The 27833-nt window shown below is 51.2% G+C and overlaps 2 protein-coding genes across 14 annotated transcripts in view; both read right to left on the bottom strand.

Moving 5' to 3' along the window:
* Positions 1–418: 418 nt before the first annotated feature.
* KCNIP2 (potassium voltage-gated channel interacting protein 2) lies at positions 419–19244 on the bottom strand. Of its 9 annotated transcripts, none has more exons than XM_027528799.1 (10): positions 18876–19244; positions 5166–5261; positions 4263–4361; positions 3473–3597; positions 3042–3111; positions 2827–2897; positions 2599–2706; positions 2305–2409; positions 2108–2170; positions 419–1812 (listed from the first exon to the last, which is right to left on the bottom strand). In XM_027528799.1, the coding sequence occupies exons 1-10, from the start codon at positions 18946–18948 to the stop codon at positions 1765–1767; spliced, it is 858 nt and encodes a 285-aa protein (XP_027384600.1). In that variant the 5' UTR covers positions 18949–19244; the 3' UTR covers positions 419–1764. The 9 variants fall into 9 exon arrangements, 8 of the variants coding, with proteins under 8 accessions (XP_027384600.1, XP_027384594.1, XP_027384593.1 ...); XM_027528793.1 differs by having other exon boundaries at positions 4263–4316; XM_027528792.1 differs by having other exon boundaries at positions 419–2170; positions 4263–4316.
* A 1678-nt stretch (positions 19245–20922) lies between these two features.
* Positions 20923–27833, bottom strand: part of ARMH3 (armadillo-like helical domain containing 3) — a 178830-nt gene continuing 171919 nt past the window's right edge. For all 5 annotated transcript variants that reach the window (XM_027528511.1, XM_027528515.1, XM_027528512.1 and 2 more), the window contains 2 exons: positions 24718–24834; positions 20923–22547 (listed from right to left, as the gene is read on the bottom strand). In XM_027528511.1, coding sequence (XP_027384312.1) covers positions 22455–22547; positions 24718–24834 — 210 coding nt within the window. In that variant the 3' untranslated portion in view covers positions 20923–22454. The remainder of the gene's footprint in view (positions 22548–24717; positions 24835–27833) is intronic.

Here is a 27833-nt window from a genome sequence, read left to right as displayed (position 1 = left end):
CAAATGTACATCTATACTAGCTGGAATGTTTACACAAAGGAACTTTCATTAGAACCTAAAGGGAATTCCCCTCTTAAAAGCATTTTGAAATTAACTAAGATGTATTAATATGTAAATTAGAAATTCTTGATTTGACTTGAAAGAATGTTTAGCCAAAAGACAGCTGGCTTGGCATAGTCTTTGGGACATCAATCATCTTTCTCTTCCTTGTCTCCTCCAAGGATGAGGGAGATTCAGGAGCCTCTCTAAGGTCCAGGAGGTTTCCAACCCTTCCAGAACATGTGACTTGATCTCCCGCCAAGGGTTGGCCATACTCTAGGAAAGGAAGCATTGTCTTTGGGATCTAAAAGGCTGTATGAGTTAGGGGTTGTGAGTTTATGTGTGGGGAAGGAGGGACAAAAAGGCAGAGACAGCAACCTGTGCATAGCCATTGTGTTTTATTGGATCTGGTGATTTCTTATTTTACAAAAATTACAGAGGAACCAAAAATGCAAAGTAGTCAACAGTGTTCTCATGGGGAAGGGGGCTTCTTGGGTGCCCTCCGCCTCAATTCACAGCTGACTGGGAAAGTGAGCTAAATGGGACAAGCAGATATATTAAAGGGTAGCAGTGTGGCAGGGCTGCTGACAGTGAGGTGGGACCTGGATCCTATGGTCCCTGCCATCAAGGTGTGCTCAGGGGCATCTCTGGGTAGATTGACTAGAGCAAGAGGAAACTCTGAGTGGGCTATGAGGAGGCTATGTGGGGAGGCAGGAATAGAGCCTGGGTATATCAAAAATTCTCAAAAATGCCCCCACACTGGGTTCAAATGCTATGTCTGCCTCCTTCCTTCCTTTTTCTCCTAAGGCATCCACAGGGTGGTCCCTGACTTACTCCATGCCTCCAGGTCTAGAGGAAATGGCAAATGAAATCTTAAGTTGTAGTCATCAGAGAAGGTAGGCTGAAACTTTGGCAGGTATCAGTCAAGCAGCTCCCACCCATCTTCCCCCTGCTGCCACCACCACTACCCAAACAGGAAGGAAGGAGAGGAAGAAATTCCAGGGATCTGCCAAAACCCAGATCCCAAGTTCTCCTGGGATACTGAGGAGTATATGGAAAATTTCTGGGTATATTTCCAAGGTTTTCTGAAGAGCCTGGAAACACATATTCTGATGGCTTGGGGTGGCAGACCTGTAGAGCTCAAAGCTACAGCCTGGTATGCTGTCACTGACAATCCCCAGGCCTTTCTGCTCTCTACCGCAATTGCCTCCTAGGGCCTACCCACTGGCTTAGGCCCAAGGTTACTCCCTCCACATTCTTGACCCCCTCCTACAGCACTGTCAAAGGCCCTGGCCTAAAAGGCCAGTCAGTGGCAAGGACAGAAGAGCCTTTTTATAAAGGAATCTTAGGGGAAATGTTTATGAGATCAGGGATGGAGGAAGCACCATAGCAGGAGAAATTTTGCCTAGTGTTGTGGTTTCTCAGTTGGGGGGTGGGAGGGGAAGGACCACTCAATTCCCATAACAGGGCAACCTCGGCACTGAGTTTCAGGCAGGAAGGGGGAGCTGTTGGGAGTCGAGAACACCCCCACAGATACACTCTGCCCACTCCCTACCCTCCTCAGCTCCAGCTGTATGGACCACCAAATCCCCAGGCTCTTGGGTTCCTATAGCCCCCAGGGTAGAGCTAGGATGAGGACAGACCTGGGAAGAGAAGGGTGAGGTCCACCTGGACTAGGGCTAGAGCATGGTCCCCCCAGGGCAACTGACCCCCTCTCCTGGGGAGCTAGATGACATTGTCAAAGAGTTGCATGGACCTCATGATGTTCTCGTCCTGTAGCCATGGTGGGAGAGGCAAATTGGAGAGAAAGAAAGAAAAAGAGCTTATCAGAGAAAGGGAGAAGAACACTGATTCAGAAATAGGGACGTTCAGAGACAGAGAGAGGCAGTGAAGAAGGAGACAATCAGAGAGGTGGGGAATGGACAGGCCTCCCCAAGTTATGAAGGAAAAGGATTCAGAATTGGGGGTAGTTAGGGAGATGGTACTTTGCCCAAAGGAGCTTTCTCCTACATCATTGAATCAGGCCCTGAGTCCAGATCAGGGAAATGTAGAGGGCAGGGCCCTGTACCTTTTGACAAGACTCAATGAATTCCTCAATAGTCACCACGCCATCCTTGTTCCTGTCCATCTTCTGCAAAAAGGTAGTCAGGTAGAGAAAACAGGAGAGATGACAGGAAAGAGGCAGGCAGAACTCAGGTAAGTTCCCTGCTGGGACCTTGCCTCCTTCCTTTCACTCCAAACCCCAGCCTGCCCTGTCCCAGGCACCTGGAAAAAGCTCTCCACGTGCTCCCTTGGGGCCTCCTCCCGGAGTGCAGGATACGTGTACTTGCCCATCATGTCATAGATGGACTTCATGATATCAAGCATTTCCTGTTAGACCAAGAGAGAAGAGGATCCCTCCTCAGAGCCTCCAGCCTCCTAACTAGAAGGCCTGGGGCCTGGGGCAGACGTCAGCCCTTGCTGATGACGCATATTTGGGTCACGTCCCCACCCGAGGGCCCTGTGCCCATCCCCATACACATATAACCCCCCACCCCCAGCTCTTCAGTTGCCCCCCACCTCCTTGGTAATACAGCCATCCTTGTTGAGGTCATATAGGTTGAAGGCCCAGTTCAGCCTATCATCTGTGGTTCCCCGAAGAATCACCGACAAACCAGCCACAAAGTCCTAGGAAGGGGGCAGGGGAAAATGAGTCTTCAGGTACCTTCACTCAACCCTCTCTCTGGGTTTAGCCTGGCCCTGATGTCCCAGGAAGCATGCTTCCCTGGCCCACCTCCTCCAGCTCACCTCAAAACTGACTGAGCCATCATGGTTGGTGTCAAAGGCATTGAAGAGAAAAGTGGCGTATGTGCTCGAGTCTGTAGGATAAGTGTGGGTGAGCAAGCTTGCTTCCAGACAGGAGCAGACTTCCTACCTCCCTACCTCTGTGGGGCTCTGCCAACCCCATTCACTTGGCATTTCCAACCCCTCCAGAACCTCTCCCCAAGGACTTATCTCCTTACCTCCTTGAGGAAAGAACTGAGAGTAAATCTGCTTGAAGTTTTCCTCATTGACAATTCCACTGGGACATTCCTGTGGGGAGGATGGGGAGGGAAAGCAGACTGAAGGAAGAAACCCTCTTCCACTCACCACCCATCTGCTCACCCACGTTCCCACCCCACTCTCGGTGGTCAGAGACGCCCAGAGAGGAGGGATGTCTTTGCGTCTCTAGGGGGCTCACCATGTAGCTCTTCCACTGGAGGGAAGACTTCTCCCAAGTGCACAAATAAAAAGCACAGAGCAGACAGGCCAGTCTATAGGCTCCCTTCTTAAACTGGCAGGCACGCCTATCTAGGAGCTGTCCCTTCCCCTCCCCATCGCTCTCACTCCCAGAAGCGAGAAAAGTCCTGCACAGACCCCGCCCCTCCCCAGTTAGACTGAGTTTTGCACTCACGTTTTTGAAACCCCGGTACAAGACCTGCAGCTCCTTGCGCGTGAATTTGGTTTGCTCCTGCAGCTGCTCCAGACCCTCGGGCCGGTGACACACGGTGGACAATTCAAACTCATCCTCCACGCTGTCTGCGGGGTGGGGGCGGTTGGGCGGGGGGGACAGCCGCGCCTCAGGCCTATCCCCCATGACCCCTCTTCAAAATCACTTAACTATCCAACCCCCCCATCTCCGACGCAGGAGACCAGCCTGCCAGTTCCCCTGATCCCGAGCCAAGGACTTCAAGGCAAGGAAAGAAGACACCAAGTCAGCTTCGAAGTTAATCAGCAGGCTTAGTCCAGGGCCAGGCCTGGCCCCAGAGCCAGCGGTCTGAGTCAGCGCTGGCCCCTGGCCCCTTGATCCCTGGTTGGAGGGGAAGGCCCCCAGTCCCATCTTCATCCCAGGACAGGAGCAGGAAAACTGGGTTGGAGAAGGGGCTTCTGAGGGTGGGAACTCTGGGCCTTCCCTTACCAAACTCAGATCCGCCCAGCCTTACCCTTGCCCTGCCCAGACCCAGCCCTCCAGCCAAGCCCCATCTCAGCTATCCCAGCCATGCCCGAGCCATGCCCCGCCCAGCTCCAGCCAAGCCCCATCCATAGCCCAACTCCTGCCACACCCGAATGTGCCTTAGAGAAGGCCACCACCCCAGGCCCATCTCAGTCCCACCCCAGTTCCCAACATCCAGTCCCCAGGCAGATGCCCCCAACCCAGGCTCCCAAAGTTCCCCGCACCCGCCCCCACCAGGAGAATAAGTCACCTGGGTCCAGCAGGCGGGGTCTGTGGGGGCGGAGGGAGGCTGGGGCGGCTAATGCTGAAGGGAGCGAACTGTCACCGAGAAAGCGGAAGACCCGGCCAACTGCACACACCTCGCCCCTCACACTCACAGCAAATCTCACAGACCTGCTTGTTACAATGCACACTCCCCATCTCCTCGTGCACGCAAAGGCAAGCGTAACGAATGAGCACAAACACAAATCGGACCTTATGCATATCACACCTATCCTTTTTCGGAATCTACCCCCATGTGGGACCCAGCAGAATCAAACACAATGATATTCTCAAGTAATGACTACAAACCGAGTCTTTATAGCTTGCAAAATGCAGTATGTATAATCCTGTGAGGTGGACAAGGCCCAAACGAGGAAACTGAGGTCTACAGACAAAGCGAGGTCACTCTACTGGGGACCAGGCTGGTCCTAGAAAACTCCCGTATCTTGGTATCTGAAGGAAGGTGGACTCGGCCCTTACACTTGCATCCGTCTAGTCAAGGCACTGGTGACCTACCTCTCAAAGTCCAAAACATGCCCAAGGACGGGGAGGGCGGCCAGACAACAACCCCATGCACAGACCCTCACAGCCACCTGGTCCCACCTCTGCCACCGTGGCCACACTCACAGTATCAGAGACACCTCAGCCAGTCACACTGACCACGCCCCCAAATCCAGATCCCGCCCATTTCACAGACCCTGATGTCCCACAGACACTCAGGCCCCGCCTCCATGCTGACCACGCCCACACATTCGCTGGGTAATCACGCCCCCTCGTCAGCCAGCGCCCAGCCCACCTCTGCCAAGTTGGTCACGCCCACACGCACTCTCACACTCCTTACACCCCAGATACACACGGGCCCCACCCCCGGAAGCACAGGAGAGGCACTTGCTTTCACTGACTGAGGGCAGGGCTTGGGGCCCGCAGCATGGCAGCAGCTTGAGGAACCGCTGCTTCAGCGCTTTTTTAGTGGGCCCTGGAGGGTGGCCTGGGAAGAGAGAAGACCCCGGGAGGGAACGTTAACCCCGCTGTCCCTCCATTCCCTGTACCCTCCCCATCATCACAAATCAACCCCGGTGTTGGGGGAAGATGGGGGGTGGAGAGAGTAGCTGGGGCCGGTTAGGGGAGTCCAGTGGGTTTCACAGGCACGGAAGGTCCACCAAGACGGCTCGGGCACCTTGTATAAAGAGACACAGCTGGGGACAGCAAGATGGCGGGGGCGGGGAGAAGTGGCATATTGGCCTCAGTCTTTGTTGACCCAGTGTCCTTGGCTCCAGTGCTATATAGCTGGACCTCTGAGGATGATGTCCAACCCAAGGACACCTCTCTCACACATACACATATCCAGTGACAGGTGTGTATACATAGAACAATAAATTACAGAGTGATGGATGCCACACAGGGACAGCTTGATACCCAGCACCTCACTCAAACCCAGTGGCCTCCCAACACATGCACACACACACACCTACTTTGACCTAGTACTTACTCTTTAATACAAACATACATAAATGTGACTGACCCAGGAAAAACCAGACAGACATGTAGGCCATATAGGCCATCTTACACACAGCATGATTGATCAAACCACACAAAGAACACACAATGACCCTGGGGCATCATATCACAGTATGGTCATCCTGCTCATATCATATTGTGACCTAGGTGCCCATGGCACCAGATACCTAAGGTGCACCTTACCCTCAGAACCTGCATTTGCCCTGGGCACACCCACCTTTCTTTCCTATAATCCCTCATTTCAAGGCACCTAGAATCTTCATGCCAGCAGAGTAGAGTTCTCAGCTAATTCATCCACCCTAAAAGTGTGTCCCCTCCCAGTCCTTTCCAGTATGACTTACTCTTTGAAGGTGAAATGATAGCAAACTTTGAGGCAATGACAGACCTTGGAGATGAGTATTTTGTTGTCATGTAGGACTATCCAGAGTCCACAAATCACAGTTCCCCTCACTTCCCCTTACTTACATTTGTATCCTGTGGCTCCAATTGTATCCCAGGGAGACCCTGCAAGTCACTGTTGTCTGTCTCCTGGCTGCACCCACCTCCAGACTCCAGCGTCAGAGCTCACTGGAGCACACTGACTGAAGTTGGCTTCAGTCCATTCCTGGAGGGACCCAACTTCCTTTAGTGGTAGGTTGACACCCCAGCTCCCTTACAGGCCCCACCTCCCAAGCCAGGCTCTGCCCTCAGGAAGATGCTCTGCTCCCAGGAGGGAACTGCTTGAAGTTGGCACCTCCTCTCTCTCCCATTTGTCCTCTCTCCCCTGGAGCTATGGAGCGGAGGGAGGGAGGCAGTGAGCTGGGTGGGTGATTGATGGCGGTTTGGCCCCTGGCCCAGGGCTCCATTAGCCCAGACTTTGGTTTCCCAAAGCCTATTGTGCCGGGGGGGGGGGGGGGGGGGGGGGGGGCGGGGGGGGCCTCCGGTAGTATAGTAGCCTCTGGACTGGGGGATGGCTCCCACGCCTCTCCCAGCCTCCCCCTCTTCACACATGCCCCCATCCGGTCCCCTGCCTGCTTCAAGGACTCAGTCTCCTCTAGGCTCTTCTGAATTGGGGAGAGAAAGGGGGTGCCTTCAGCAGACAGGATGCCTGCGTTTCCTTGGATGTCCACCCCCTTCTTGCACCAATAGTCTAAAGGGGATGGCAAGTTAGATCCCAACTGACTTCATCTTTTCAGGACTGAATGAATCTCAATGCATCCAACACCAATCCCTGCACCTCACCCCACTCCAATAAATGCAGCAGAGGATGGACGGTAGACTAAGACTTTTCTGCTCTTTCTGAACCCTAAAGCAGGCAATTCGTGAGCCTTCTTCTTGACCTCAACTCCCTTTACATCTTTTCAGTTCTCCCACGTGTCTACCCTGCAGTCCTCTTATCATGGTTCTTGCCTGTTTTCCTGTCCATAATGGAACTGGGGAACAGCCATGCTATGAAGCTGCACAGTTCTTGGTATGAAAAATGAGAGGCTAAAAATCCCTGGAGAAGGCAGAACATGTTCCCCTCTCTACCTTCAGTATCACTCTTCCCACTTGACTTTGGGGTCAGATGGAGAACTGACTTCCCACCCACAATGTCTAGGCTCTGGAGCCCATTCTGCCCTCAGATCCTGAGAGGACCTAGGAGAGGCAGGGGGTCTTGGGAAACAGGGTCCCTGATCTGATCCACCCCTCACCCTCCTACCAGAGTTGATCTATGAATGTTTCAGTCACAGTATCCCCAACTCCTGTCCCTCCAGAACCCGTCCCATCCTTTGCCTTGGGTATGGAGCTGGCATATCCTCAGGAACTCTGGGAATAGCCACACACACAGATACCCTGAGAGGCTCAGCCACACACTCTGTGCCCCTCAGGTATCTTTGCCATGGCATAAAGCTACACACACTGTCGCTCAGACACAATCACATCCCTGTCACATACACAGGTTCAAGTATTCACACATTTTGTCCTTTCTTACACACGTGAACACCCAGTCACACCACCCCCTGTATCTCTCACACACTGAGTCCACACATACTGGGACCCAAACCTGCAAGGATGGAGGTGTGGAGAGTCACACACCTTCAGAGCCACTGTGGGTCCATGACCCCAAAAGGGGACCACCCCCACAGAAGTCTGGTGTTATCTCAGGATTCCCAGAACCTCCTTCCTCTATTCCAGATACCTCTGCCTGTCTCCAGACTTTTCCTCATTCCTCCAGTTTCTCCTTATCCCCAGTCCCCGTACCCCCATGCTGTACCCCTCACCACCTCCCTGCCTCCTGGCCCTCTTTCCTCACCTCCCTGAGACACCCAGTCCTCCAGATTCCCTCTCTTCCTCCCCAGATCCACCCCTTGAGTCCCCCTCTTTACCTCTCCATGATGTCCTACTCCCCCACCTTCTCTCTTCCCCTCCCCCAGATGCCCCATCCCATCACTAACCTGCTTACCCCTGCAGCCCCCACCCTAGTCATAAAGTCCCCAACCCTGCAGGCACTGTCCCTCTAGCCAGCAGACCAGACATGCCCAGATACCTACGTTACCTTCCAAGGAGACAGGCTCAAAGAGACCAAACTGCTCCAGGACCTTGACAAACAGGGCGAGGACCACAAGCACAGCGACCATCTCCAGCCCTTCCAGGTTCATGGTGGGCCTGGGGCATGGCCCTCCAGGCTGAGGCTGGCCTGCCCTACTCACACTTCCTCCCCCTCAGGCTCCCCAGACTGAGCAGGACCGCCTGCAGTCTCCCTTCCTGCTCCTTCCCCGGATCTCCTCCCTCTCCCCCCTTACCCCGCCTCCCCACAGGCCTCCCAGCCACAGGCCTCCCAGCCACAGCCTCTTCCTCTTCGCGGGGACCACTTCAGCCTATAAATTGATATCTCCTCCAGAGCTTCTGGTGTGAAGGATACGGCCCAGGCCAGGCCAGAGGAGGAGCAGTAACTTGCCTCTGCCCCTGAGGACAGCTTCCCTCAGACACCCTGTGGCTACTCTGTGCCAAAGAAAGGGGCAGAGGGAAGACCTATGCTTAGAAGTCAGGGGCGGGCAGTGTGTGCATGCGTGTGTGTGTGTTTGTGTGTGTGTGTGTGTGTGTACGACAGAGAAACCAGGAACTGTACATGCGTAAGAATATGTTATGGGTGTCTGGGTGTCTTCATGTGTATATATTCCTGTGTTTGTGTGCAGAGAATGTGTACCTCTTATATATGTCTCTGTGTGTTTACACGATTGTGCACCTGTCTTAGGGATGTGTGTGGTCTATGTGGGTATGTAACCTGGGTGTCTGTGGTATGTGTGAGTGTGTTGGAGTATTTCTGAGTTTGTACAGAGTGTGAGGTATCTATATTTTAGCAAGGTTGTTATGTGGGGGTCTGAAGATTGGTAATATGGATGTATCCTATAATTAGGAATATGGGTCTGCAGTGGTTGTGTAATTGTATCCACATGAAACTGTATGAAAACATAAGGGAGGAGAAGGCAGTGACCTCTCCAGTCAGGAGGACACCACCTACATTGATCAAGGTTGCCATGGAGACTAAGAGGTGGGAAGCAATCTTCTTCCCCCCGCAGACAGGGAAACTGAGGTCCAGGGGAGGGAGGATTAGGTCCAATAGCCTGGGCAGGGGAAAAAGGCCGGTTAGCCCTAACATGACCCTCTGGGGAGGGGACTCATTGAAGCTGACTTTAGGACCCAGAGAATCAACTTCCTTGGGAGAGGAAGGGCTTCCCTGATAGCTCAATTGGTAAAGAATTCACCTACAGTGTGGGGGACCTGGGTTCAATCCCTGGGTTGGGAAGATCGGGAAAGGAAGGGTGTGCTCTCCCTTTCCTTCTGGCAGGGGCCTCACTCTGGAGCTGCCAAAGTCCTGCCTGCTCTTTGGGAATCTTCACAGAGCTGACAGGAGAAATCCAGGGCTAGAGGGAAACCTGAACCTTCCAAGAGAGTCACCCAGCCCGGGTGCATTCCTGGAGCTCCTCCCCCATCTTCCGGTCTCCCTCCAGGTGGTGGTGTGTGGTAGCAGGTGGACAGAGGCTTGCTGAGCCAAGGAGCCAGAAGACACCAGCCTCTGGGCTACTGCCACATCTGGTGAGGGACTGAGCACTCAGTATGTGGTAGATAATGTGCAGTGTGACATCATCGCACTGAATTTACACAATAAACCTATGAATGAGGTACTGTTATGGGTGGGAAAACTAGGCAAAAGGAGTTTAAGCAAATCTCCAAGATCAGTAAGTGTCAGATCTTCAATTTTCAGCCATCCTGACTGGGCCTGCACTTTACACTACACTACTCTACAGTGGCTCCCTTCATAGACAGCTTGCCCACACTGGAGGCCCAGTGTAGGAGGATTAACCCCAGAAGGACCCTTCCCTCCCTATACAGCTCTGAGATGACTGTGTGTCAGCTTCAAAGTGAACGTGGAGAGTGAAAAAGTTGGCTTAAAACTCAACATTCAGAAAACTAAGATCATAGCACCTGGTGCTATCACTTCATGGCAAATAGATGGGGAAACAATGGAAACAGTGACAGACTTTATTTTGGGGGGCTCCAAAATCAATGCAGATGGTGACTGCAGCCATGAAATTAAAAGACGCTTACTCCTTGGAAGAAAAGTTATGACCAACCTAGGCAGCATACTAAAAAGCAGAGACATTACTTTGCCAACAAAGTTCCGTCTAGTCAAAGCTATGATTTTTCCAGTAGTCATGTATGGATGTGAGTTGGACCATAAAGAAGGCTTAGTGCTGAAGAATTGATGCTTTTGAACTGTGGTGCTGGAGAAGACTCTTGAGAGTCCCTTGGACTGCAAGGAGACCAAGCCAGTCAATCCTAAAGGAAATCAGTCCTGAATATTGGAAGGACTGATGCTGAAGCTGAAACTCCAATGCTTTGGCCACCTGATGCAAAGAACTGACTCATTTGAAAAGACCCTGATGCTGGGAAAGATTGAAGGCGGGAGGAGAAGGAGAAGACAGAGGATGGCATCACTGACTTGATGGACATGAATTTGAGTAAGCTCCGGGAGTTAGTGATGGACAGGGAAGCCTGGCATGCTGCAGTCCATGGGGTTGCAAAGAGTCGGACAGGACTGAGTGACTGAACTCAACTTGGAGATGGGTGCCAGTCCTTACTGCTTCATTTGAGGTTCACGGATCTGCAGTTCTACAAGGCCACCACTGGGGGTCAGGCCTTCATCTCACACCATGTATCTTACCCCTTCCTTCTCCCAACATCCTTGGGAAGGTGTGGGAATGACTGGGCAAGAGCTTGCCCCTCCCCCGTCCTTCCTCCAGGAAGAAGTCAACTCAGGGACTGTTTTTGGTTTCTCACACCTTTGAAGGGTTTACAGATAAAATGAGCAAATATTCAGTATCTCCCTCTCACCATCCAAAATCCATAGATGGCTTTTAATACCCTTCCTCCACTCTCATCAGCAGATCTCTTTTTTGAGCCAGCTTGGCCTCCTCACTGTCCCCCAGACACAGAAAACTCTGCTGTTTCTTACCTCTGCTCCTGCTAGTCCCTCTACCTGGAATGCCCACCCTCTGCTCTCCTGCCCTACATTCTTACCTGTCCGTTAGGGACAGCTTAAATTCTCTTTTCTTCAGAACCTCCAGCCCTCAGCAGGCTCCTGCTGCTGCTGCTGCTGCTAAGTTGCTTCAGTCGTGTCGGACTCTGTGCGACCCCATAGACAGCAGCCCAACAGGCTCCCCCGTCCCTGGGATTCTCCAGGCAAGAACACTGGAGTGGGTTGCCATTTCCTTCTCCAATGCATGAAAGTGAAAAGTGAAAGTGAAGTCGCTCAGTCGTGTCTGATTCTTAGCGACCCCGTGGACTGCAGCCTACCTACCAGGCTCCTCCATCCATGGGATTTTCCAGGCAATAGTACTGGAGTGGATTGCCATTTCCTTTTCCATGGGATTTTAGCAGGCTCCTAGCTACCTGAAATTCTACCGTACTCACTGTTGGACCCTCAAAACTCAGAACCTAAATCTGTAATATTATTAGTGGGAACAGTAAAAGGAGTCGTGTCCAACTCTTTGCAACCCCATGGACTGTAGCCTATCAGGCTCCTCTGTCCATGGGATTTTCCAGGTAATAGTACTGGAGTGGATTGCCATTTCCTTCTCCAGGGGATCTTCTCCAGGGGATCTTCTCCAGGGGATCTTCCTGACCCAGGGATTGAACCCAGGTATCCCGCATTGTAGACAGACGCTTTACAGTCTAAGCCACCAGGGAAGTCAGAGGCAGCATAGCATGGTAGGAAATAGTGTGGGTGAGGGTGCCAGGTTCCTTGGGTTTAGATCTGCCACTTGCAATTAACTGGGCAAGTTCTTAATCTCTGTGTGCCTCAGTTTCCTACCTCGTATGGTTTTGAGGCCCTCCTAAGTGAACTAATACATGGAAAGCTGTCAGAATAATTCCAAGCACAGAGTAACTGTTTATAATTGTTTGCTGCTATTATTAATAACAGATATCCCCCTGCTTACATTTCTACAGCTCTTAACAACTTATAAAGTATTTCCACAAACATTGTTACTTCCATGGCTTCTCATGACAACCCCATGAAGTAGGCAGATGAAAAGTATTGTGCCCATTTCACTATGAGGTCCAGAGAAGTAAAGGAACTCCCCCAAGGTCACCTAGCTAAGAAAAGATGCTGCAAATTTGAACTCAAGTCTTTCTGGATCAATCCTGTTTCCTCAATTAGATTCTCAGCTCCTAGAGGGCAATGATATTAAAAATATTGGACATATACAAATTGAATGCCAGGCTCTGAGCCAGTGCCTGTGCAACAAAGGTGAACCAAACAGGGTTCTGGCTTCCTGGGCAGGGAGAGATAGCCATTGACAGAACTATAAGGCAACTATTCATTCAAAAAATATTTGTTGTGTGTCCACAAGGAACTATTCAAGAACCATGAAATGAGCTCTAACTGGGAGGCCAGGAAAAACCTGAAAAGGGTATTTTTTGAGCTGGTTCTTTAAGGATGGCTAAAAAGATCAGCAGTCTGCCTTAACAAAGGGCCCAACATTTACTGAGCATGCTTTATGTTCTTGATACTTTGCACATGTTATCTCATTTAGTTCTCATAACAGACCTATTAGCAGTCTATTATTACAGTTGACATGGTCAGATAGAGTAGAACTATACCCATTTTGCAGATGAAGGAACTGAAGCTCAAAGAGAAGTGACTTTCCCATGACAATACAGATGATAAAAAATCGACCAAGACTTGAACCAGTGATCTGCCAGCTCCTTCAGTCTGTCTCTCCAACGTGTATGGGGGTCAAGGAATCCTGAGTGACTGCAGCTTAGTTAGTATTAGGGGAGCTATGAGTGATAAGACCAAAAAGGGGGTGAATTCCATGAAGCCTTTGATCCCAAGCCAGACTATTTGAATTGAAAGAGGCAGCATAGCAGCATCTCTCTTCTCTCTGCTGCTGATTCACAGATGGACAGATGGACAACCATTCAGCCAGTTGTCCTGTCTATGGACCTTTCTCTTCCCTCTAACCCTTACCCTCACCCTTCAGATGCCTCTGGTGGGAGGACCTAGTAGAAGTGAAAGAGCAAGTTGCTTTTCAGGCTCTCTCTTCCCCCTACTCAGAGACCTCTCAAGGCTCTGAGCCTTGTGAGAAACTTGCCCAGGTCTGTCCTCCCCAGGCATCCCTCTGGCACTTGGCTCTTCATCCAGAGGAATGAAGTCTTAATGCAAGCTCTTCTGGCAGAGTGAGGGCTGAAAGGAAATTATCTTGAAGCATTAGGTGAACTCTTCCTTAGGTCCCTCAAATCTCACCACAGAAATATCCCTATTACTGACTCATTTACTTTATGAAGTTCAAATCCAGAGAAAAACTGCCTTCTGAAGGGGGGTCCATACTAGGTAACTGGCCCACTTTCCTATCTGCCCTTTCTCCCCTAGTGAAGGACCCAGCCAGTGAAGAACTGGCTCTCCATCCCCAGCCAGGGGCCCCTCTCCATCCCCAGCCAGGCTAGGACACAGCAGACCCCAGCTGCATTGGGTGATTAATGACCTCCCTAGGCCTTGGGGCTATTTTAGGGCCTGGAAGTCATGCCTGCTATGATTGAGAGCTGGCTCTGCCTGGCTCCAGCCATCTGTCACTTGAGACAGGCCCAAGCAGGGGCTCAGAGGACACATGCTCTCCAAGAGACATCCAAGTATGACTCTGGCTCAGCACCATGGCCCCTCCTTCTGGGAGCACATGGTAAGGAGAGGCCTGCTTATACTCCAGGGGCTCAAGAGGATACTGTGGCAAGAGCCAGTGAACTACAGATCCCAGAATGCCACAGGCTAGGTTGTTTTGGTCTCCCCAGGCCAGGTGAGGAGGGGATGCTGGGTGTTTTGGGCCCTACCCAGGCAGCTAAACCCACAGTGTGCATAATCTCAGCAGTGCCTTTATATGATACCCACAATCCACATGCCATATAAATCCCACAAATCCCACACCAAGGTACAACCTTGTGAAGTCTACACAACTAACTTACTGTGACTCAGGAACCCTTAACCCAACTCTAAAGCACAGACTTCCAGTATGTGCAGTCTTAGTGTCACAGAATCCCAGGGATATGGAACCCCAGGGATGCATGGCCCCAGTGATCACAACCCCAGTGATCTACAAACCCCCTTAATTCAGATTCCCAGAGATAGACAAAACAGTGACATGAAATTCTTATGCCACACAAGTCTATCCATCCCATCATGCATAAACTAACTAGCTGAGTTCACGTTGGTCCAGTCCTACTTCAGGATATTTTTCTTTCTGCACACTGCCCCTAGTCATCTTAAGATCCCATTAAACTAAGCAATTCAGTAAAGGGTTTTGCCTTTTCCCCGCCTGCTGAAAGCTTCCTCCTTTTATCCCTATCTCCCTCCTTTTATCTCCCATATCCACCTGCTTGAGGTCCCCACCTCTGCTCTCATCGAGAAGCCTTGCCCCCTCCTCCACCATTCCTCCACAAGGAACCGTGATGCCTCTTGTCCTTTCCCCTTTGAAGATTACTATGTCCCCCACCTTCTCTTTAAGGGACCCTATCCCAAGCTCCACTTCTGTTGGTGTGTTGTCCTTTAAACCCTTTTCTTTGAGGGATCTTGCCCCTTCCATCTCTGCGAGGGACCCTTTTTCTCCCCATCTCTGTAAAGCTCCTATTTCACTTCTTCGCTTACTTTTTCAGGGATCCAGACCCTTCCTCCCTTCCTCATACCTGGCGACAGTGACCCAGTCACCAGCTGGTAGAGGGATCGCGCTGCCTGCCCCAACGGGCTCCGGCACCTGCGGGGGCATCTGTTCATGGTCCTGCCGAGAGCACAGTGGCCAAGCTCCGCCCCCAAGGCTCGGGGCGTTCTGATCTCCGCCCCCAAGGAGTGGGCCCCGTGTGGGCGGCGCGGGAGGGCCGAACCCACAAGGACTGGAGTCTCAGGCAGTAGAGTCGTGTTCCACTTCCTGTCCTCTCCAGGTCATAAGAGGGGAACTCACCCTGGCCCCCATCGTCTGAAGCACCTGCCCCCAAAGTTCTCACACTGGGGAGGGGCGGGAAAGGGGCAGCACGCACTGTCCCTCAGAGCCTTCTCTGGGAACATTTTCTGCATTTCCCGTGGGGAAGGGAGCACCCATGGTTTTTGAAAAAGGATCCGGAGAGCGAAAACATTATCTTTTATTGCCGCGTCGCCCCCTCCTCTTCCCATTTTTGACAGAGAAGGGGAAGGGTTAGAGGACTTAGTTGTCATGGCAACTCTCCACACTTCCATACTTCCTGGACCAATGGGTGCGGGAATAGGAGGGAAGAGGAGGAAATGCCCAGTGTATTGGGATGGCAGAGGGATGGCAGGGACGTGCCCCTACTATCTCTGGCTTCTGGCTCTGAATGTCTGGCATAGAACTGTTCTGTGTCGCTATGTCCTGGTTCAGCGTGTTCACACTTTCCCATCATATGCTGATTGTCAGCCAAATGCATCGAGGAAAAGCCCCCTACCCGAAGTCCTGGCCCTGACCCCTTTCCTAGACTCACCCCTATGTGGTTATAACCAAAGTAAACCCTTCCAGGGCCCACTAACACCATTTAACAGAGCTTATGGAGATTCCACTCCTCCGACTGGGATTCCAAAATTTTGGCTGAAAATCCTACATTTAGGAGGTCAGAGTCACCTCTGAACTTCGTGGAACCTAATCTGGCCACATCCCCATCTGGAATCAGCTCTGCAAGCATGGTTTCACTAAGACCACACGGGGGCGCCCCAATCTCGGAACAATATTTATGGCCAGACAGAAGCGACTCTGAAGATCTCAGAATGGGACTGAGTTCAGGCCTTGGCCAGCCAGGTCCCAACTCTCCCACCTTCTTCAGTTCTTTCCTTGATTCCAGCTTGGACAGAACGACCGCTGATTACTGCCTTTTCTCACCTCGTCGCACTGCCAAACGGTCCTGACGGGCTGGGAAGACTGGAGGGGCTGAATGCAGGGCGGGGCTCAGACTGGTTTCTCCTCAAGTATCTCTCAGATTTGTTTTGAGCCTGGGGTGGGGTAAGGAAAGCGGCTGGGGCAACCCAGAATACCTTGAGGTATGATTTTAGCGCCCCCTCCTCCCTGTCAGCCTGATAGGCTTGCATGACTGAAATCGAAGAACACCCCCAGGTTCGATCCAAGGAATCCCGCCTGCACAAGGAACACTGGAAACCCGAATAGCAGTGCGACACTTCCGCCTTTCACGCGCTTCAGCACCGCGGACAACGACTTCCCCTAGGGCTTCAGCTCGAGCGTCTCCAGACACCCAACGCATTAATAGTGGCTTCCCAACCCCATTTATCTCCTGCTAAAGATAAGCCCTCCTTCGAAAGGAGAGCTCCTGGTAGTCTTTATTCCCACTTTCCAAGTCGTGTGGATGCTGATGTGGAACACAATTCTTTGATGCTTGTCAACTTTTGAACTTTGTATTTCCCTTGGGAGGTAGGGAGGTAGTAGTATTTCCCATTTTACAGATGAGAGAAGTGAGGCCCAGAGAGCAAAAGTCAAACAGAGCTGGCATTCACACTTCCATTCCTTCATCTTCCAGTGCAAGGGCTTCCCCACTTCTACCTAATCTCTGATTCAAACAGCCAAGTGGGGAGGGGATGATTCCACTGAAAGTGAAAGTCACTCAGTTGTGTCCAACTCTTTGCGACCCCATGGACTCTACAGTCCATGGAATTCTCCAGGCCAGAATACTGGAGTGGGAAGCCTTTCCCTTCTCCAGGGGATCATCCCAACCCAGGGATTGAACCCAGGTCTCCCTCATCGTAGGCGGATTCCTTACCAGCTGAGCCACAAGGGAAGCCTAAGAATACTGGAGTGGGTAGCCTATCCCTGCTTCAGTGGATCTTCCCAACCCAGGGATCAAACCCCGTTCTCCTGCACTGCAGTCAGATTCTTTACCAACTGAGCTACCAGGGAAGCCCAAGTGAAGCGGAAGAATCAGTTAAAGCAGGAAGCAAACACTGACTGATGTGGTGCTAATAAGGGCCCTGGGGCCCTTGCTACTGAGAACAGAGTTCATAGCAGAGTTTGTCAGCTGGACCTTTGGAATCCACTGGGGTCTGAAACTCATTTAGGTCACATCTGAGGCCTGCCTGAGTGGAAGGGCTCCCTCTTCTGGGAGTCTGGGCTTAGGGACTAGAACCTCTCTAGGGTGGGTGAGTCACACCTAGTCCTCTTGGCATCCCCAAGTCTTAACCTCGCTCCTCTAGACAGGCATGGATCTTGGCCTCCCTTCACCTTCTCAGCTTGTCTTCAGACACAGGGGAGACAGTCTCCCTCCTGTTCTCTGTTGGAGTTCTTGGGTTGGCTGCACAATGAGACAGAAACACACGTACATGGAAATGTACACAAGGTGACACAGTCACCCACACAAACACATGGATCTGCCTACCAAACCCAGGAATATGCACAGGCACAGATGTACTGGTCTCACATATCTCCCCAGTGTGGGAGAGAGAGGATGCCTGGGCAGCAAAGTGGTTTGGAAGATACTTCTAAGAAGAGGCCACATGGCACTTCCCAGGCCTAGAGCTTCTATCTCTGGGTCTGGAGGGGAAGCAAGAGGGTGTGTTTTCCTCCAGGTTTGGGTGAAGTTTTGGGAGGGCTGTTGGGGGCTGAAGGAGCTTCAGTTGTTAAGAATGACCTCTAAATACTTTGGGTGGGGGAACTGACCCAGCATTAACCAAAGCCTCCCCACAGGAGCTGGGTGTCACTCCTGAAAGCCAGGCTGGGTAGATGGATGCAAGTCCCTCCTCAGGTCCACTGGGCTGTTTGTGGAAAACATGGAGAAGCAATGGTGTGCACTAAGAACCCCTTTTTGCACTAGGAAGCCAGAGAGGCAGCAAGGGTAAGATCTGTCATAGACACAGAACCCCACTGCAGACATCACCACATGAAGTACACAATCAGTATCAAACACCAATATAACCAGTCTCACAATCACAAAACAACACAGCCCACTTCAACACATGCTTGTCCCAGGAGGTTCACAGTCACAAAGTCTTACAAACAGGCATACCACCATAAAGTGAAACCCTGACACATACTGGTAGTCACATGGCATTTCATACAGAATCACACAAAGCAGAGTTGCACACAGAACAGATACATGGTCAAAACAACTTCATTAGTACAATCTGGGTCCTACACAACCTCACTGAAACATCTGACAGGATCATACAATTGCACAGTCACACGCAATCACACTAACTCTGGCTGTCACCAAGCCCAGGGCACATGGCAACCAGCTGTGGGAGGCGCACACACACATATATACAGACACACACAGAATGACAGGTGCTCACACATGTAACACCTCCCACTCTAGACCCCCTCCTAGCCTTGTGTCACGCATTCCCACACCTGCTGCCTCTGCCCACCTGCTCTCCCTTGAATCCCCATCCTCCGCGGAACCCAAGGTTTTGAACCTTAGTGTCCTGTTGCCCAGAACTGCTGGGAGGGTGCCTGGTAATGGGTCAGAGTGTGGGTAAGGGCCTGGCAGGGGTCACAGGAACTTAAGGGTTAGGGGAGATGTAATCTATCCTCTTCCGCCCCCGACCCCCAAGCCACCGACTCACCCGTGAGCTGGTCATAGGATCCGTCCAGGTCTCGTGAATCGGACAAACTCTCCTTACGACTCTGGCCCCGCATGGCCCCCGGCGCCCCCCTCCCGTCCCCACCTGGGCCGTGGGAGGGGGCGCCGGGTGGCAGGGATAGGGAGCTCACACGGCGCCCCCTGGCGGCGTAGCGTGCTCTCGGGGGCTGGGGTACGGAGAGTCCGGGCTGGGGCGAGGAGCCAGGGGATCTCCGGTGTCTAGGGCTCACCTCGGGGTACTGGGGCAGGAGCGGCAGGCTTGGGCAGTGGGTGAGCGCAGAGCCGGAGGCAGAGCGGAGAAGAGCGCGGAGCTGGAGCCGAGCCGCCTCTCTTCCCGCCCCCTCCCCGCGGCTGTCACCGCCACCTCCCCCCTTTGGCGCTGCCGGGATTGGTTCCCCCTACCCCCGCCCCCTCCTCTTTGCAGCTCGGAGGAGGCACCCGGTGAAAGAAAGGGTGAGCAGAGAAGTGCGGGGAAGGAGACCAGCTCTCTGGCAACACTACCCCCTAAACCTGAACCCCCGGGTCTTGGGGGTGGAGGAGGGTGCAGGGCCAGAAAGGCCCCACTGTGAGGATTCCCCGGCCGATTCTCAGCACTCCTGCTCCTACCCTCAGCACTGGCCAGCCCCTATTTTCTCTATGATTCTTGGCGTGTGAGTGTCTGTGGCCCCCACCACTGCCCAGCCCGCTTGAAGGGGGAATGGGAATGTAAAGGTCAGCCAGCCTTTAAGGCAGGCTCATCTCAGGCCAGTGGACTATAGTTTTCTCTCATAAGGACCCCTACCCTCACCCACTGCAGAACCCTGTCTCTGGGCCCTATTTGCTCTCAGGGTGCCTTCTGCCATGATCTAATGACCTCTGCTAGCCAACTGGGAAGAAAAAGAAAAGAAAGACTGAACCAGGTCAGTTTCTCAAGACTTTCTTGCTCTTTTGTTCCTTTTTTCTCTTTCAACTTTCCTGCCCTGCTCTATTCCATCACCTGCCCTGTCCTAGATTCCCTCTGATTTCCAGAGGATCTGGGAAATAATTAAGGGGTCTGGCGATGCAGGCAAAGATGGGGGCAATGTCCTTGTTATGAGGCTCCTTCCCTTAGATTAGCTCCTTTTCTGAAGCAAGGGGCAGGCATAGGGCTGGGCTATCTCCAGATGCCAGTAATGGCGACTGAATGGCTAAGCCTACTTGTCTGACCTTCCCGACAATGCTTCCTGGGCTCCAACCCCATGAACCCCCCCAAATGCCATGAGAATTGGTGGGGGGCAATGTCTGATGTGTCTTCATGGTATGGTGGCAGTGTCCCAGGTAATCCTGCCTACCCAATTGCTCCCCCAGAGGAGTAACCTGCTGAGACAGTAAGCTTCAGCTGAAGTGACCTCAGCACATTTAATCTTTTCAATTGGATTAATTTCCAAGCACTTGATTCAATTAACCCAGCAGGAATTGTGGTGAGACTTCCGGCATGAGAAAGGGACAAGTAGCTGAAGGAAGGATTATTTTGGGAGCAATGCCCAATTCCTGGCTTTCCCCTGGCTCTGGAGGGTCTGCCACAGACCTGGTACAGACATGGGTGCAGGGACAGGGCATGGGCAGTTCCTTTGGGGGTTAAATTCCAGGAAAAGATGGGACTCTTATGTGGCGTTCTGAGCATAGGCATATTTAAATGGGCCAAGAGATGGGTCCTTAAAATGGAGGGCAAGAAGTGCTCTGTTTATTGCCCCATGCCCTGGACCTGCCTTTATTCACTTCACAGGGAAGCCTGAAAGGAATCGAGAAGCAGCCCAAATAGGCTGGTTCGCCTCCTTACCACCACATGTGGAGGTAGAGGGATTCTCTTCCTTCTTCCACTCAAAAGGCAAGGAAGGCTACAACTTCTGAACTGAATTGGTTTCCACTAAGACTAGGAGACTGAGGAACAGAGCCTATAAGGGGTTCCCTAGCCAGGTGAGACCAGCACCTGGGAGATTACCTTAACTCTGTCATCGAGGAAGGAGTTCTGAGTAACAGAGATTAAGGAGAAGTAGAAAAGACACTAGAAAGTCTGTCCCATACAAATAAATTTTTAATAACTTCAATTTGCCACCAGCTTCCAGCTCCTGCTCCTCTGAGGTTCATCAATGTGGAAAACACTAAATGCCCCAGGCTGAACTATCCATCTAGTCATCAGAGATGACCCAGCCCCTGATATCTTAAGAATCTACAATTATTCACGGCAGCACAATGTGGATTCTCTGGAACTTGCTCAGTGTTGGAGCTGGAACTCTGGTTCCCAGGAAGGGCAAGTATCCCAAAGACACCTGAAGTGGAAGAGTAGCCTGGGAGGTCCCAGACCTGCTCTCCCAGCTGGATTCTGGCATTTACTTCCAGATTCTTCCTATGCTGCTTGCTGCCTACCATCCTGAAGGCTTTAAAAAGTGCTTTAGAAAGGGAGGGTCTCAGAGGAGCAGCGACTTCAAAGGCAGCTGTGGGGCAGGGAAAGCCTACAGCAGTAGTCCCATGGAGGCTGTCCAGAGGAGGAAACACAGGCCAACTTTTCAAAGGTCGGCCTCTCCATGATGCTCACCTGGCTTGTTTCAGAGCCTGGCCCTGGCAAGCTCTCTCCCTTGCAGGCACCAGACCACCGCAGGAACAGATTCCTCCCCAGAGGAAATTCTCAGGCAGGCTGGATGTAAACAACAGCCGGGTGAGGGGGTGGAACACGTGGAGGGGAGCTCAGTAGAGGCAAGAGAGGCTCCCAGAGGAGGGGGTGGCTAAGGAGGTGGGGAAACTGCTGGAAAGGGAACCAGCAAAGTAGGCACCTGAGGGCTTCAGAAAACCTGTCAATGTTTATTTCACACACATACCCTAAAGACAGTTTAAACCAGATTGAAAATGAAAAGCTAAGATTGTGACCCTGTAGTGCTGAAGAGTCAATGGGCTGGAAGGCAGGGGAACACTCACAGGTATTCCTGGTGCCAAGAATCAAATGCAGAAAGTGGTGGCCAGACAGCAGAGGAGTCAGCTCTGGATTCAGAAAATAGAAAGAAGGTATCCCATAACTATCCCACCCAAGGCCTGAGCTAAGGGTCCTAATGACTGGACAAAGTGCCGGTGGGGCACGGGACACAGATTTCAGGGCTGGCTCAGCCCCGGGCTCAAACGAAGCAGAACTGGCTCCACCTACATCTGAGAGTTAGTCTGTTTTCAGAAGCCTAGGTGAGCCACTGACCCCATGGATGTGGGCATCACCCTGAGGCTTGCCCAACAGCTCCTGACAATTAGTTAGTAGCCATAACTTGTAATCTCAATTGGAAATATGAGGGGTTGTCCAGAAAGCCCACCCCAGAAATCCCCACATTTCTGGAGGTGTCTCCCTGTGCCCACCCATCCTTTCCCCAAATAAGATTATCCCTAGCTTGCCCATCCTGGCCCCTGCTGTCCAAGCTCCAGTGAAGCGCGGCCTCCACTGATAGAACTTGTGTCTGTGTTTTTCTCCAACCTTGGGAACAGGACCTCGCCCCTGGCCCGCCCTCCAGCCCAGAAGCCTCGTGGGTAAGAGCAGTCAGTGGCTGCTCAGGTATGCGTGGCAGCTTCAGGAGATAGTAGAGAATTCCTTGAGCAGGACTTCCTGGCTGAGTGTGTGGAAGGCCAGGTTCCTCCGGACGTTGGTGCTAATGGATCGAACCTGGGAAAAGGTGAGGGGAGATGGGAGGGCACAGGCAGAGAAAAAACAGGAAAAAGTCCATTACAAACAGTAGAGGCAGTGCCTGAAGCACAAGGCCAAGATGCAGTGCTAGAAATTTCTCTCTCAGGAAATGAACTCTTAGCATCTATCATCCCTGCAGGTAAATGAGCGAACAGTTCTGTGATGGCAGGAAGAAAAAAGAGGCTGAGAGAAAGAATTCGAGTGGATGTGAGAAGAGCACAACCTGATGAGGCAGAGACAAGCAGAGACAGCGAAGGAGTGCCGAGGTCAGGCCTCTGGCCTTGCCTTGGCCAGGCTGAGGGGGACTGGTCCAGTCAGTGGTCTAATGGAGGAGGAGAAACTGAGGCCAGAGAACTCCTGCTCTGGAGCTCCCTCTCTGTGGGCGTTTTTCACATCTCCTCAACCTCCTTCTGTATATATCTACTTTTCTGGTTGGAAAGGACTTTGGAGATGCAGCCCTTGTCTGGCACGGATGGCAGGAGTACAACTCAAAGAGGCCAACAGCCAGGAACAGGTCACATAGCCAGCAAGTCCCAGCTGTGGGAGCAGGACCTAGGTTTCTTAGCTCCTAGGCCAGCACTCTCCATACCCCAAAGATGCCTGCCCACTTTAGAGGAAAGTCTGCTTGTATTCTCACCACGTTCTCTCTACTGACGGCTTTCTACCCAGAGACTGAGAACCTTTCAGGAAGTCCTGTCTGTGTCAGCAGGGGAAAGGAGTCGGAAGGCCGAACTCCCTGCTCTGAGTGGGTTCTAAGAGTAATCAGCAGATGGATTCATTCATTGGAAATAGATGTGAACATTGGCCTAGAGACAAAGCAGGGGTGGAAGGAGACAAAGAACATGTATCTGTCTTAGGCCCCAAAGCCCAGGCAGCTTTTCTTCCATCTCTGCTGTGCTATGGGAAACATAATGAAGTCATCAGGCAGGAAGCAGAGGAAAGGCCAGTATGGCAAACAGCAGGCAGCCCAAGTTCATTAGCTCCAAACCTAACCAGACTCTCTGAGCTCCCCTATGCCAGTGGTACAGCTATGCGGAGACATAAGTAAGGCACAGACTAGTGCCCCAAAGCCTCAAGACAGCTTTTGATGTTTCTCCTCCTCAGTCCTCTTCCTCTCCCAGTAACTTAATCTCTTAAGACCTGACCCCTAGATCAACTTGAAGACTTGCCGACCACTCCATAAAAGTACTGTATTCTGCTATCTCCTTACATTAGTGGCTTACCTGCTCCCCACTATCTCAGCTCAGAGTATATATGCCTCACCCTGGGGAAGGCCAAAATCCCAGGAATGGCATGTTGGGGTCAGAGTTGGGCTGGGTTTAGCACAAGACATATGACCTAAAGTCTAGCACCTTCATTACAGACTAGGCGTAGGTAAGTAAAAAGCTGGGCTGATGCAAATTCTGCCCTGGCAGTGGGAGGTCTGAGGACATGGGAAGTGGGTACAGAGGCCTGTGTGCCCAGGTCTCAGGCCCCAGACCAGAGTATACAGAGTGACTGGGCTTTTCCTGAGGGCAACTTCTAAGTGCAGGGCAGGAAAGGGACCACTAACAGGGTAGTCCAGTTCTGTGGAGATGTCAACCAGGAGGTGGAGGAGATGGAACAAGTGTTCACTGGCTTCAGATGGCCAAGGGAGGAGCTGCAGGAAGCTGAGTGACTAGAGAGTGGGAATGCAGGTAGGGAGTGAAGACTGGAGAACTAGACTGGAAGGGCACTCAGACCAGGACCCAGTTAGGTATTTAGGAAAGTGGTTACATAAGGAGGAGAAGAATCAATTACTCTCATTAGTTGCTCTGAGGACAGGCAGGATAAGGGGGGCAATGAGCCAGAGCTGCCACTGGGAATGCACATCAAACTTCAGGCCTAGCTGAAGCTGCACAGGGCTATCTCCATGGCTGCAGAGGAGGGGTGGGCACTGCTGCCTCAGGCTTTTCACTCTTCCCAGCCTGGCACCAGTACCCCAGTGATTATCTTCATCTCTCACCACCTGGTCCTTCCTGGACTGTTGTGGAACAGAAGTGGCAAACCCAATCCAATTAGGCCCCTCCAATCTTATTTCATCAGCCTGTACCCACCTGCACAGTAGAACCCAGGGGCGGGCAAGGGCCCTCCACAGACATAGGCAGAGACAGAGGCAAGGCTCACTCACCAGCTCTTTGAAGAAGGCGGCTTCCTTGTGCTGCTCCGAGTAGCGCTCGTACTGGTCCAGGCCATCCTGCAGCTTCAGTGTGAGTGTGTCATAGTTGGCTCGCACTACCTCTAGCACCTGGGGAAGTCAAGAACCAGCAGGGCTTAGGCCACACAAACCCTAGGTCACTTGGCCCCCACACCTTTCCTGCTGCTCTACTGGGCTGGATTCAGTCTGGGACAATACACCCAAGAGACTCTGTCACTACTTGTTACTGAAAAAAGCCTGGCCATGGCAATTCCTCAGGTTTCTGAGACTTTAAAAAAAATTTTGTATTGAAATATAGCTGATTTACGGTGGTGTGTTACTTTCAGGTATACAGCACAGTGAATCAGTTATACATATACATAAAATATATAGGGAATTTCCCAGTGGTCCAGTTTTTAGAACTCTATGCTTTCACTGTTGAGGGCATGGGTTCAATCCCTGGTGAGGAATTAAGATCCTAAAAGCCATGTGGCATGGCCAAAATACATACATACATACATATATATATGTGTGTGTGTGTGTGTGTGTGTGTGTGTATTTTATTTTTTACATTCTCTTGCATTATAGGATATTATAAGATACTAAGTAGAGTTCCCTATGCTATACAGTAGCTGGGACCACTTTCTAATTTCTTCCATCCCCTGCCTTTCCTGACCGGTCCAGCCTGGTTTTCAGGGCTATTTACTGTGGGTATGGTAAAGGAGATGAGAAGAGGTGACAGAACAGTGAGTGTCTGAGCCCCTCAGTATCCCTGATACCACAGATGCATTCTCAGCTGTATCGTGCAGCTTTCTCTGGCCAGGCTGTCACAGTTGCTGAGTAAGACTTTGCCAATATCTCTCCTCTTCCCTTTCTGGGAACCACATTTCTTTAGTCCCGGGATGTTCCTCAGCACCATCTGCCACTTGTTTTCATCTCTCAATGCCAACTCAGTCTTCTTATCCATTGCCTGGATGGAACTTTTGAGCATCCCAGCCTTGGAGTGTAGGAGACATTTCTAGGCTAAGCTACAGTTTATCTCATCCTCTTCTGTTCTGAGGAGGGGTCCCCCCCTACTATGTCTCTGTGGTGGACTCAGACTTCCGCTAACTCCAGGAACATTGGATCTCTGTGGTTCCAGAAGGAAAGGATTACCAAAGCCAGTTCTGATGTGAGTCTGGCTTATTAGACCACGAATCAAAGGCAAGGATAGTTAGTTACATCGTGACCGATCCCAGGCTCCTGCTACTCCCTGTAACAAAAACTATTTTGGATATATCATGCCCATTATTAGCAAGATCAGACTAGTATTTAGAGAGTGTAATACTACCTTGCCAGCTTGAAGATAATCATATTTGGGTTATACAATGATTAGTTACATCAGAAGATGTAGATCTTCTCCATTAACTTAAAAGAAGTGAGCTGGGTAGAAAGGAGAGACCAGGAGAGTGACTAAATTTTCACTCTGACAATCTGGCCAATAGCTATTCTGCAATTCGGTCTGACCTGAGAGGGAAGTGTAGTGATGTCATGGAGAGCTCCCAGCTCAGCCGGGAGTCTTGCGAGGAATGAGTATGATAAGGGAGGCTGAGCTTTAACAGAAGGCAGGGCTGAAGGGAGTAAGCTAGAGTCAGGACTGATCAGAGGGGTTGAGAATGCATTCCTGAGGGGTACAAAGGTGCCTCTGGGCTGTTCCCTCCACCAATTCAGTCTTATTTCAGGGCAGAGTGCACCTGGTGGCAAATATATCTGCCTGCCAAGAATTCCTGAGGAGAGGGTAGGGATGGAGAACACAGGCTTGTGTTCCTGAGTTTGGGAAGGACAATCAGGTCAAAGTTCTGGTCCAGATTCAGGCTCTTTTCCTCCAGACATCACAGTCTTCAAGGTCACTTCGCCAAACTATGTCCCACAGACCCTGGTTTCTTCGCTTTTGTTTGTCGGTCCCCTTGGCAAGACTTTAGGAACATGTCCCATTTGGGCCTCACCCTCAACACTGGCCTGAGATGTGGTGAAGGTGGTAGTTACACAGAGGACAATTTCCCAGAGCCCTTGTGCCTAAAGGCCTTAGGCTTTCTCATAATTTGCTGTCTCAACATCAATTTCTGGCTTCCTGGCAACTTCAAAGGCCCTTCCTAGATGGACATTTCTCCCTAATCCATCAGGTACAGTCTATACCCTAACAGAGCCACCTTTGTTCACCAGTTGTTGGGCTTGTGGGCTTCCTAGAACCTTGACCACCACCTCAGTTCAACGTAGCTCTAAAGGCAGTAAATCACCTATCAGCCACATGCTCTCTAAGGAGTCCTTATTCCCCCACCTGTGATGCTTAGTCCATGGGAACCTGGGTCCTGGCAAAAAGGTCTGATAGAAAACTGAATTGGGGAGTTTCACTCTTACTGTGGAAACTCAGACGATCACCTAACCTCTCTGAGGTGGAACTTCAAGAGGGGTTCTCTCTGAAAGGTGAAAGTTGAACTCACCTTCCAAACACGACATGGGAATAAAAGTTCTGACTTCCTGAAAGTAACATACAACTGATGGAAACATTATCATCCCAATGGCTATACAGCAACCTGGATAGTTCCTGGACTTGCTGCAGAGCCCCGGAAGTACCTACTTCTATTTCAAACTGTCCCAAAGATCTTACGTGCATAAATGACTCTTCACCATGAAGGAACATCTTCTGGATTTAAGTGGAAGGCACAAATGACCTCAGTTTCAAAGATCTCATTAGATATCTTGAAACACTCTGCCTCAGGTGAGGGAAGAATAAATTAGTGAGGGAGAGGACCTAAACTCCTTCCTTGAGGTCTCCAGAGGAGACATAGGCTTTGAGGTTAGGAAGACCTGAATTTTACTTGCAGATCAACCACAGGTAGCTCTGTAAACTTTACATACTACTTAATCTCTGAATCTCTTTTTCTTATTTGTAAAAGGATAACACTATCTTCCTCATAGAGCTGATGTGAGGATGAAATGAGATAAGATTGTCCAATGCCTGGCACATTAATAACAAGCAATAAAAAGGTTACTAATTTTATGATGAAAGCCTCCTCTGGTGACAACAGGCCATTGAGTAGTTCTGCTTATCCCCAGGTAGTTCTAACCAT

The sequence above is a fragment of the Bos indicus x Bos taurus genome, chromosome 26 (genome assembly GCF_003369695.1).
Source record: "Bos indicus x Bos taurus breed Angus x Brahman F1 hybrid chromosome 26, Bos_hybrid_MaternalHap_v2.0, whole genome shotgun sequence".
Lineage (NCBI taxonomy): Eukaryota > Metazoa > Chordata > Mammalia > Artiodactyla > Bovidae > Bos > Bos indicus x Bos taurus.
Note: the sequence above shows the minus strand (reverse complement) of the source record. Positions and strands in the feature narration are given on the sequence as shown.